This window comes from Orycteropus afer, unplaced genomic scaffold (genome assembly GCF_000298275.1).
Source record: "Orycteropus afer afer isolate SDZICR_OR568_19922 unplaced genomic scaffold, OryAfe1.0 scaffold00288, whole genome shotgun sequence".
NCBI lineage: Eukaryota > Metazoa > Chordata > Mammalia > Tubulidentata > Orycteropodidae > Orycteropus > Orycteropus afer.
This window is the reverse complement of record NW_006921875.1, coordinates 3572163-3583954: the sequence shown is the minus strand read 5'-3', so window position 1 is coordinate 3583954 and position 11792 is coordinate 3572163. Positions and strand designations below refer to the sequence as shown.

The following is an 11792-nucleotide window of genomic DNA, read 5'->3' as shown; positions in this document are numbered from 1 at the left end:
AGGTGCTTAAGCATGGCCACACAGGGTCTGATCAGCTCTCAGCTCCAGCCGGCTCAGCAGTGGTGCATATTCACTCAGGCATCCTTTCACGGGGCCAGGTATTTATTCCAAGTACTTGTGTCCATGGCCCCCACCTGATTAGGAGTTCCCAGGGAAGGGACTGCCTCTCCTAGACTGCACTAAAAGGGGTTCCCTGTAGCACTCAGAGTTTGGCCAAGCCCAGGGTGGCAGCTGAAGGAGAGAGGCTGACCTGACAAGAAGGGGAGCCATCTCCAAACAGAGGAAGTGGGGATGCTGGGCAGCAATACCAGGCCATGGGGCCTGTCCACCCTCCATCATCTGTAGCTTACCCCATGTTCACCGAGAGCAGGGGAATGACGTCAGTGCGGTCTGGATACTGGTAGAGGATCCCGTTGCTGTAGAGGCCAACACAACAGGGTGAGAGCTTCCTGAGGAACTGGGGCCCAAGCTGGACCTAGCTCCCAGGGGCTGCCCCCACAACCTCAGAAGGCAAGGAGGCTAGGAGACTGTTTTCTATGGAAGGGAGGTGAAGAAAGAATTGCAGAGGACAGCAGGAACCCTGATCCCTTAGCAGACACCCTCTGGCCTTGGGGGACTGCTAAAGGTGTGTTAGTGGGGCCCAGCCCAGGCCTTCACTGGAGGCATCCTGGGATTCCTTGGGCCCCACAGATGAATGGCTTTACAGAGAAGCTCTAACATTCAGGGTATGTCTACTCCAAAGCCCCTGTGGGGAGGGTGGCTTCCTCCCTAGGGTGTCTCTGCTCAGTGACCCACAGCAGAGAGGTCCCTGCTGGGGCCCCAGCTCTGGGGCCCAAGCCGGAGGCCTGGAGCGGCGGGGGCTCCCACCTGAGCACCACGAAGCAGGTCTTCCAGTATTCCTTGCCCAGGTAGGAGGTACCCGCCTTGTAATGCAGCATGCCTTCTTTGGTGATAGTGCCCTCAGGGGCTGAGCAGTGGCAGGGGACAGGGCCCAGGGACTCATCCATAGGGTCTTCCCAGTGAACAAGCCCGTAGAATCGCACAGTAACAGCAGATGCCTGGGATAGGAACAGTGGACAGAGCAGTGAGATCTGGGCCAGGTGGGTGGCTGAGCCACTGAAAACCCAGGATTAGGAGGGGCCTCTTGGAAAGCAAGGATATTTTAACTTTAGGACATATCCCAGTTGGGAGGGGGACAGGATTTGGGACTGGAGAGCCCTCCTAGGTGGGAGACAGAAATGATGAAGTATTTATTTGTATTCCTTAATGCTAATACCAGGGCTGGAGAAGAAGACCGGGTCTCACAAGGGACTAGGCCTATCTTTCCCAGGTTCATACCTCACACTTAGATTCCTGGGCCACAAATTTAGCCAGGGCCAGCTTCTCCATGGTGGCATCTGTCAGGACGCTGGGGTAGGGTGGTTCCCGGCAGCCTTTGATCATGGCTGACTTCAAAGAAGCCAAGAAGAACCTGCATGGGGAGTGGGGTTTGTGGTCAGAAGCCTGGGGAGTTCCCACCCTATCTTCCACTGGGTAGGGCTCAGGGCGGTTAGGGCAATAATGTGGTGGTAGTCCATGGCCATCAAAATGGTGACCTAAAAAGGTTCTAACCAGTCCTAATGGCCAAGGGCCTTGGATTTTGACACCGAGAAAAGGCTGACAAGGTGGCAGCCAGCAGGACTTCTATGATGTGACTATGAGTCAGGCCTTCCCTGTACAACATGACATTCTTACATGTAATTTTCACACGTAAGTGTTTGAGGGTGCACCGTGGCCCAGCAGCCCTACTGGGTAAGTCATTGCCAGGCCCTTTCTCTGTGGGTCATGGAGGGTCTGAGGTCACTTGGGTTAACCATAGGAGTCAACCAGTCAATGTGTTTGCTTTCCTGCTGCGGACCAGACTGCAGGTTTAAGAGGGAACACAGACAGTTCTGTTTTCCGTATCTTTGCCTCCCATTCCTTCCTCCAGCCATCCCCCAACCCCAAGGGAGCAGGGAGTGTCACTCACTCAGCCAGAGTTACGTCAGCCGTGTCCAGCAGAAACTGCTTCCTGCGGTTGGTGCATACCAGCTTCACCGTCTGCTGGTCGAGGCCGACCTGCCAGAGACCACATGCTCACATGCACATGTGGCTCTGGCCACTGCCTGCAGAGAAGGCAGCCACGCCTGGATGAGGGCTGGATAGGGAGTGGCAGGGCAGGGGGATGCCCACTTGGGGGTCTCAGGAAGTAAAGACCCAGAGGCCTGGGGAGGGGTAGTCAGAAAAAATGCCAAGGAGGCAGCCTCCTTAAGCTTGTTCTTATTCCCAGCACCAGGTGCCAGAGGTTCCTCTAAGGAATAAGATGGCGTCAGTCCTGGGGGCAAAGTCAGACAAGTGCCTTGTTCTGCAGCTCTCAGCCTGTGTGGCCCAAGGAGCCCTGCCCTTCAGCAGGCACAGCTATGGAGCCTGAACTCACCGAGACGTAGTCAAGTTCATTGTAAGAAATGGCCTCTTCCACCAGATACGGCTTCTCTGTGGCCCCTAAGAGAGGAGACCCCAATGCGTATTACCCCCAAAGTGGCCTCCTGTCCCTCCCCCTGAAAGGATGGAGTAGGACAATGGTATTGAGGGGAGGCTTGCAGCCTCATGCCTTGGGCTGCTGGGACCAGCAACAGCTTCCTTGAGTTCCTTTCTGTGACCACACACAGGAGCCAAGAGATGCTCAAAGGTGTAGGGTGGCTGGGGAAAGGGGCAGCAGACAGTCTCGTCCTCAATGAGGCCCCAGCAGATGTCCTGGCCCTGCCTGGGGGCTGTAGGGTACCTTTGCGGAGCAGATAGACGTAGCAGTCTGTAAGCAGCACGTACAGCAGCTGCAGGTTGCCCTCCATGTGCCCAGTGCTCATTCGGATCATCTGAGGGCCGAAGCAGATGGTGGTCAGGGACAGAGGCTCCTGGCCCCACCCCAGGAAGCATGTCTCCCCTTCTGCATAGGCTGTCCCACCTGCCCCTTGCTGCGCTTCCTCTCTTGATCATTCTTGATTCCTTGGGACTTACTTTGAACAGCTGCTCTTCATTTTCTCGAAACACATGGATCATCAGCAGGAGCAAGTGATTGTTGTCTACTCTGTGGGAGGGACGAGTGTGCGGAGGGGTCAGGTAGGCAGTGGGTAGCAGAGGTTGCAAGCTTGTCGTGGCCCTGCCTCCCACTGGGAGCCCTAGCTAGATGGGCAGATCATACCCCTTTCTGCCTCCCAGCCCAGGCAAGGTTTTCCAGGAGTTTGTGCTTAATTTATTTGGAGTTCAGAGGGCACCGGGTGGAGTCCCATCATGTGTGCAGACACCTTGCTCACCTGAACTCTGATGAGTGGATCATCTCAGAAGGGCTCCCCTGCCCTTCATCCACCCCCGAGTCCTCTGCGCTGCTCAGACATGGGCTGGGCTGCTCTTTCTTGAGCTGGCAGAGAGCCTCCTGGGTCCCCGGCTCTGGCTCAGGCACCAGCCCCTCACTGACCAATGGCTCCTGAGTCTCTGGCTGCTGAGTCTCCCCCTGGGTGTCCTCTAGGGGTTGAGGTGCCTGTCCCTCTCCTCCTCCTCCTCCTCCTTCCTCTTCTTGGCCAGTAGCCGCAGGGCTACGAGGAACATGCAGCGGTTGGCCAGGCCCTGCAGGGTCATGGTGGCCACCACTTGATGTAGCAGTGCTTGGACTCTCAATGGTAAAGCGGTAGAAGTCCATGGGGGCTGGAAGCCCCTCACTAAAGTCGCAAAATGGCGGCTTCTCCGGGGCATCCCCGGGAGAGCCGGTCCGAAAGGACTGGTCCGGGGGCTGTGAGTGAGAGTTCCAGGTGCTGGGGTCCAACTGCCCATTAAGCTGGTCGATGACCTTACTCAGAGGCTGCCCCAGGCGCTCCATGGAGGTGTCCTTCATTGCGGGGATGAGCAGGCCCATGTGGCTGAGGGCTGCACACTCGCTGCTCTCAGCTGCACTGTTGGACCCATCACCCTCCTCCGGGGGCGAAGCCAGGGTGGTGTCTGGTGAGTCCTGTCCATGGCCTGGGCCATCCTCGTGCCTGGTGCATTTCTGCTGGGTGGAGGTTGAGTAAAGGGGACTTGCTTCCTCATCTGATTTGGTTTTCTTCTTCTTGCCAATTTTCTTCTTCTTGGTGACCCTGGGACAATAGTGATGGGAGAGACTTAACATCTGTCTGAGTACTGAGGAACTGAGGGAAGTTAGACAGGTTGAGTCAGAGAGATGATGCTGGGCATGTGGCCCCAGAGAGCACAGCAAGTACCGGGAGTCCTGGGCAGTGCTAGGAGGGGGGCCCCGGCCAGTGGGCAGCAGCAGCTCAGGCCCCAAGATCGGGGGAGGGTTGGGAGCAGCACTAGGGTGGCACAGATGGCAACAGCCAGAGGGATCCCAGAGCAGGCCCTGTGGAACCCCAGCTGATGGAAACAATTGAGTTAGCTGTGCCCCTCTACAAAACAAAAGCATGCCGTCAGACCAATGGCCTCCTCCACAGCCAGCCCCTAGATGCTGGCAATGGACCCTGAGCTGACCTCACTGCCCATTTGCAGTCATCATGGATACATCACCCAGAAATGTACTTTTCTGGGCTCAAACTCCTGCCCCCATTCTTTGGTTCCAAGTTGGCTGGAGTGGGCTTGGCTAAGCTACCCAGGTCTGAACCAGCTCTGCACTGGAACCAGCCTATGGGAGTGGGATTCCTGCCAGTCCTGGGGAGCCACCCTGCCCCCGTGCCAGCAAGTCTTCAGAACACTTGACAGTGTACACAAGGCCTCCCTCCTGTTCACAGCTAAGAGTCTCAAAAGCCAGGGCCAGGGGAGGTCGGGGAGCTGAGAAGGCTCTGGGCCAAGAGTTTCCTCCTTGTCATTCACCTCCTCCTTTTCTTCTGTGCCTGCTGACACGGAGAAGAGACTTTTCTTTCAAGGAGCCAGGCTGAACTAGAATTAATATAAATCACAGAAACTGTGATTTAACTTCCAAGAACTCCCTTGGAAAGAAGGTCAGCTTGGAAAGGGCTTTCTGGTCCTGGAGGGACAAATGTCCCTGGCAGCCTGGGCACGGCCCCGGAAGCCAGTTGCAGTTGCCCATGGTGCTACTTGTCCCAGGGCTGGGGCTTTGTTTCCTCATGCTCTAAGAACTACAAAGGTAGGAGCTACTTCTTAGTAGTCAAGAAGACCCCTGACTGCCCTCAGGGGAGTCCCAGACTGCCCCCCTCCACTGACCTGATGACTTCAAGCTCGGTGTAGGCCTCTGGCAAGTCCAGGGTTTGGGACTCCCCCTTCTCTAGAGAGGCAGTGTGCACAGGGGTGGTGTCAGAGGAGGATACGCCCTCTCCCTGGGCCTCATTGAAGGGGTTGTGGCGCTGGGTGGGGCTCTTAGTGGATGCCTTGCTGCTGGCTGGGTCCGAGGCTGTGGAGCGAGGGCCACTGACTGTGTCTGTGAGGTCTCCATCTGGGAGAACAAGAACATGGGAGACAGCCCATCAGATACCATCTAGGGACTCCAGGCCCCCAAAGTCTGCCTTATTTCAGGAGGGAGGCAGGTGACCTTGTTTCAAGAGTGGAAGTCCCACCCAACAGGGTTGTGCTATAAGAGCAATTTGGAGAAGCCACCATTGCTACCACCACTGGAAGCCCCTGAGAACACACAACAATTTGGCTGAGTTGGTGTGAAGAGCCCCAGGGTTAAGCAGGATAAGCCCCCTAGTAATGGTGACCTTGATGCCTCCAAGGGTAGCTGGGATCCACGGAGAGGAGATGGGCCACACACCTCTTAGGTTAACCCAAGAGCCTGCTTATCAGAGGCTCTTAGAGGGGTACCCGGCATCCCTTTGCCCACAGGCCACTGGCAAGGCTGAGAGATCCCCAAAGACTCCTCTGAAGGGTCCCCTGCAGAGGCAGATAAAAAGGCGCTCAAAAGAAGAGAGAGGGGCAGAAGGAAGGGAAGACGGGTCAGAGAAAATGAGGGGTCCAGAGTGGGTCTGAGAGGATAAGGAGCAAAGGGTGAGGAGCATGGTAAGACATAAAAACAAGGGCACAGAGAAGAGAATGAGATGACAGGACAGAGGCAAAAGAACAAGATGCAGAGAGGAGAAGAAATGGGCACCGAGTGGCTGACCCCACAGAAGCCTTGTGGGCCCTTCAGAGGCTGCTCTTCTCCCTGAAATCCCACCAGTACCCTCCCAGGGGGGCAGGCACAAGTGTCCCTTTAAGGAGGGTGCCCAGAACTCAATTTTATTCTACCCTCAGCTTGCTTCCTGCTCCTCTCTGGGCCACGCCCTCTCCCTGGCTCCCTTCTGGGAGAAGGCAGGAGAGATGGTGTGGGGGGAGCTACCTGTCCAGAGAGGAGCTGGTTGAACAGCTCCCCTCCCCCACCATGCACCCCTCTCCCAGGAGGAGGGCAGGGAGAGGCAGAGGGCCAGCAAGAAGAGCACACAGGGCAGTTCCCCGGTGGCAGATGGGAGATGCTCCAGCAGAAAACTAAGGCCCAGCTGGTGGAACAGCCTGGGTGACAGCTAATGGCAAGGGATGCAGGACATTCACGCTCCATTTGCCAGTTTACATACATCTTGCTGGCCATTATCTGCCCAGAGGAGACGAGGCAAACGTGCGCTCTCTACAGCTCTGTTCAGAAAGGCCCCACCTGCTGTCAGCCTCTGCCTTAGAAACCCTCCAGAAACTGCTGGGCAGCTGCCTGCTGATGCAGCACGCTGTCTTTTTTTTTTTCCCCCAAATGTGTTGCTTTTTTAAAAATATTTTATTTTTTGTTGTCATTGAGAATGTACACAACACAGCATGTACCTATTCAACAGTTCCCCCATGTAAATCCAGTGACAATGACTATTCTTCGAGTTGGCCATCACTCTCACCCTCCTTTTCCAAATTGTTCCTCCCCCATTAACATAAATTCACTGCCACCAGGCTTCCTGTTTAATCTCTTGAGTTGCTATTGTCCATTTGACCCATATAGATAGTTTACACTTTTTTTTTTTTTTAATTTTTGAAGTATAGTCTTTTAATATAAGGACAAAAAAACCAAACCAAACTCACTGCCATAGAGTCAGATCCGACTCATAGCGACCCCTCCTTGGGTTTCCAAGGCCATATCACTAGGGAAGTAGATTGTCCAATCTTCCTTCAGAGGAGTAGCTGGTGGGTTTGAACCACCAGCCTTCTGGTTAGCAGTCAAATGCCTTAGGCACTACGCCACCAGAGCTCCTCCTATAAGGACAAAGGAGGGGGCTAAAAGCAACTGTTAGGAAAAACTCCTGCAATATAAGGCATTCTTCCGATTTTCTGGTACCCTGGAACCTTAGTTCTCAGAGGCAGAAAATCATGCCTGCTGGCCCCAGAGAGGGCCCTGCAAAGCCCTCTGGGTCTTGTCCAGCCCTTGGGATTCTCCTTGCCATTTGCAGTTGCTCATGGGAGGAGTCCTGAGATGAGTGAGCAGACTACTGGTCGTGTTGGTGTCAAAGTTAGGACACCCACTTGTTCTGAAAATAAGCCAAGGACTATGGAAAGATGACTCTGATTCCCTGCCCCTAGAGCCCTGAGTTTGGAACTGCCCCCCAACCCTGTTTTCCTCTAGATCCAAGGAGAAGAAGACAAAACCTCTTCAGGTGAGCTCCCAGAAGGTGCTCAGGAATTCTCTGATGCTTGAGGAATTTGGGAAGGCAGGAGACCTCTGTAGGGGCAAATCTCTCCCTGGCCCAGGGCTCATCCCTACCCCAAGCAAGTAGTGCAGGGTGGGCTGTTAGTTCTCAGGACACAGGAAGCTGTGGAGGGCTGCAGAGGGAGGTCAGTTCTGTTTGTCACGTGCAGGTCTTGCAACAGGCAGGAAGTAACTGGGTCAGGAGGAGGGTTAGTTGTTAGAATCAGAGAGGGAAAAAAAATCAAAGCCCAGCATGAGAGGCTAAGAGAATAAATGATGTTATGATGGAATTCTGAATTTCAAGCTGATCTGAGCAAGGGATTCCTCAACGCTCCTCCCTCGGCCAGATGATGTGACTGATTTTTCCCAACGCCGTATCTTGTTTCCCTAAGTTAAGCTAGTCCATACTCACAGCACTTGGGAAAAGATCATCTGTCATCCATTACTCAGAGATCCCGGGTCCAGCTCCGGGCAAGGGGGGACAGCTGCGTGTTCCTCATCCTCCCACGGGGTGAGAGGGCTGGAATCTGCCCCTTCATGAGGCTGGGCCCTGGGCTAGCAGTGGTAGCCCCCAGGACAAGAGGCACTTTAGTAAATGGGATCTCATTACAGCCTCAGGTTTAAGGTGGGGGCATCTGTTCTCAGAAACATGCCCTTTCCATTGAGTAATCACGGGAGCCTGGTAAATGTTGTTGTTGTTATGTGCTTTCGAGTCGGCCCCGACTCATAGCGACCCCTCCTTGGGTTTCTGAGGCAGTATCACTACGGAAGTAGGATTGCCCAACCTTCCTTCTGAGGAGTGGCTGGTGGGTATGAACCGCCAGCCGTCTGGTTAGCAGGCAAGTGTCTTAGCCACTATGCTACCAGAGCCTGGTAAATAGTTATGTGAATTTACACAAGCCAGAAGTAAGGTTGCAGGCAAAGAAATGCCCAAGCATGGCTGCTGCCCAGTAGACAGACTGGCAGGGTAATGGATTTTATTGTATTCTGCCTTAAAACTTCAAAGAGAATGTCCCTGTTGGAAGTTTCAGCTGTGCCTGGGCAATTTCCCACAGCTGGACCTCAGTCTCTTTCAAAAATACTGGAGAGGAAACCGTCCCGAATGGACTGAAAAAACCAAGCCTGCTGTATTTGCTTTTTGATGTCTCTGGCACTGGAGCCTGTCTGACCTATAGGAGTTTACGACCGGCATGTTAAAGGCATAGTTTTCCAGAACAAGTCTCCCTCACTGGGTTGGGCCTCTAGGGCACTGACCAAGTGTGTCCAACGTTAGCAGCTCCCTACCTACATCAACAGGCATTGGAATCAGGAAGGGTGATGAGCATGGCTCCCGAAAGCAGTCATTTAGTGACACCACAAGGCCACTGAGTTAAGGCAGTGGTCCTGCACTGGGAGAAGGGATTTACTTGGCGCTGGGCTCAGGCAAGTGCTCCTACTGCAGAATTCCATTGATCAGAACACCAAACTTGGCTTTATTAGGATCACTGACATTATCATAAATAACAAGGAGCTGATTTTGAAACATGCAACAAGCTTGGCATGGGAACATTGCAAAACAGGAAAAGGGGGTAAAGAGCGGACTCTGTCCCACCTTCCCAGTCTGTGCTGGGTACAGACGGCACTGCTGGAAACACATCTCCAAAATCATAATCTATAAAAACGAGGGACAAAACTGAAGATTAGAAACACAGGCAGTGGAAGGCCGGGAGGGTAGGGGCAATGGGGTGGGAAACATGGGAGAGAATGAGAGGAGAAATTCAACTTTCTATATTTTCTCTAACAGCCTCAGGAAAGCTTATTAGGACTGCAGCTGATCTCAGCTTGGGCCCTGGCCCAGGAGCACGTGACCAGCAGGCGAGCCCTCTGGGGAGATTCCTTCCCAAACCCAGAACCTGGTTCTGGCAGAAAAGAACCTCAGCTCCCTTGAACCTAATCTCATTTTCTACCCCTTTCCTTCCCTCCCTCTGTACCCAGCAGCGTAACAAGGCCCTGTTCCAGCAACTCCAGCTATACAATCTCTAAATTGCTAAGAGGATGGGGGCTCCAGCAGGCACCTCCATCCCCAGATAGTCAGCTCCTTTCAAGGCTCAACCTAAGGTGATAGCTGCCATTTTCAGCTTGTACAACAAGCAATGCAAGACTGAAAGCGACCCTTCCCCAGGGACATGTGACCCATAAACCAAACCAAACTCACTGCCATCGAGTCAATTCTGACTCATAGCGACCCCTCCTTGGGCTTCCGAGGTGGTATCTCTAAGGAAGTAGACTGTCCAATCTTCCTTCTGAGGAGTGACTGGTGGGTTTGAACCGCCAGCCTTCTGGTTGGCAGTCATTCTTAGACACTATGCCACCAGAGCTCCCATATGACCCATAGCATAAGCAAAATTAAGAAAGAGGAAGGCTGAGTCTCAATGCTGAGGCAATCCCAGAAAGCCCCAGGGGCTGAGCTTGCACTTGGATCCCCTTCTCTAGAGGTGAGGCTGGGTGAAGTAAATGACAAGATCTGCTTTCCCACATGGGCTAAAAGTGAGGAAGCAGCCCATTTTATGAAGGAGCATGAAGCCTAAGGTTTGACAGAAGGCTGTTTGTTCCAGTAAGTGGTTTGGTCAATCCAGCACAAGGAGCTACAGGCTTGATAACATTCTTTTTCAGGTCCCTGATACAGGGAGTGCAATCGTCTCTCACAGGTTAGGAAATGTAGGAGGAACTCCAAAAAACTGGATGGACAGATGAGAAACTATGGCAAGCTTTTCCCTAAACTCTGGACCTGCCTGGCTCTGTCTTCTTCTTAGGGTTGCTTGGCCTCTTGTTGCCTAGAAACTAGGGTAGACCGACCTCCCCAATGCAGGCAGCACTCATCCCTGCCCACTGCTAATCCCTTCTTGCTCAGAAAACTGCCCCTGGGCATATGACCACAGCCTTCTGGAAAAGGGTCTGTTGTTAGCTGCTGTCGAGTTGGCCCGACTCATGGCCACCCTGTGCACAACGCGACTGGCTGTTGTGCTCCATAGGACTTTCACTGGCTGATTTTTGGAAACAGATAGCGTGGCCTTTCTTCCCAGTTCATTTTTGTCTGGAAATTCCAGTGAAATCTACTCAGTATCAGAGCAACACATGAGCTTCCACTGACAGAGGGGTGGTGGGTGTACATGAAGTACACTGTCCAGGAATTGAACCTGGCCCTCCCACACGGTAGGTAAGAATTCACTTCTGAACCATCACTGCTCTGGAAAACGGTCTAACATTCATAAAATATATTTTGGCTATTTGTCCTCAGAATCAGTTTTTTAGCCACCATGAAAACTCTGAGGAAATGAAGACCTGAGAAATAGCTTGTACTGTTTAACTTCCAATTTCAACCACCAAACCAAAACAAGCAAAGGAAGCCATCCCCCAGCCAGGTGCAAGCAGCTCCAAAATCAGTTGCACAGCAGAGGCTCGGCTCCTTTCTGCTCCTGAGGCCACTTACCCTCACTAGATGGGGCAATTGCACTGTCATCCCACTCCAGGTTGGTGGATGTGACGGAGTTAAAGGAGTTGAGGGACAGGCTGTCCGAGCCGTGGACAGAGGTAGGCAGGCGGTCTTCAAAGTCCAGCAGGTACTGAGGTTTATAGTAGTCGGGCATGTAGGGGGCCAAGTCCAAGTAAGGGGCATCCTGAGGAAAGAGTGGAAAAGGGTCATTTGGTAGGAGGAACCAGGTGGGCCAGAGAGTGTGGTCTTCCACAGACAGTAGGCCCCAGGACTGGGAGCCACGGATGGCTTATGCTGCTTTCTCTTTGGGAAATCAATGAACTTAAGGTAGGAAATTCTAAAATGAGCTGATAAAAAGAATAATTTGAATGGTTCTGGCTTTTACTGTTATGGGCTTCAGGATGAAGGAGATGACAGAACTATCAGAAGCCAACTATTATAAGTGATGCCCTCTGACACTTCCTCGATCTTTTATTATTCAAGTTGCTTGTTTTCTTTGATTGCTTCTACTGGCCACATTTCTTCTTTAGTCTATGTTGTTGGGGGAAGGACCAAGGAAAGTGACTTATTAGGATAGGGCAGCTGCACCTGCCTCAATGAGTCTGAGGCCACGAGGCACTCTGTAGCCTCTTTTTTTTTTTTTTTTTATTATTAGGATTTGGGTGAAGA

At 52.9% G+C, this 11792-nt stretch overlaps 1 protein-coding gene across 1 annotated transcript in view; it reads right to left on the bottom strand.

Moving 5' to 3' along the window:
- Nucleotides 1–11792, bottom strand: part of PLEKHM2 (pleckstrin homology and RUN domain containing M2) — a 19551-nt gene that overhangs the window by 2246 nt on the left and 5513 nt on the right. Inside the window, exons 6-16 of the mRNA XM_007950789.1 lie at nt 11121–11307; nt 9243–9302; nt 5224–5452; nt 3330–4145; nt 3034–3103; nt 2801–2891; nt 2456–2520; nt 2009–2097; nt 1339–1471; nt 868–1058; nt 351–416 (exon numbers count right to left, since the gene is read on the bottom strand). Coding sequence (XP_007948980.1) covers nt 351–416; nt 868–1058; nt 1339–1471; nt 2009–2097; nt 2456–2520; nt 2801–2891; nt 3034–3103; nt 3330–4145; nt 5224–5452; nt 9243–9302; nt 11121–11307 — 1997 coding nt within the window. The remainder of the gene's footprint in view (nt 1–350; nt 417–867; nt 1059–1338; nt 1472–2008; nt 2098–2455; nt 2521–2800; nt 2892–3033; nt 3104–3329; nt 4146–5223; nt 5453–9242; nt 9303–11120; nt 11308–11792) is intronic.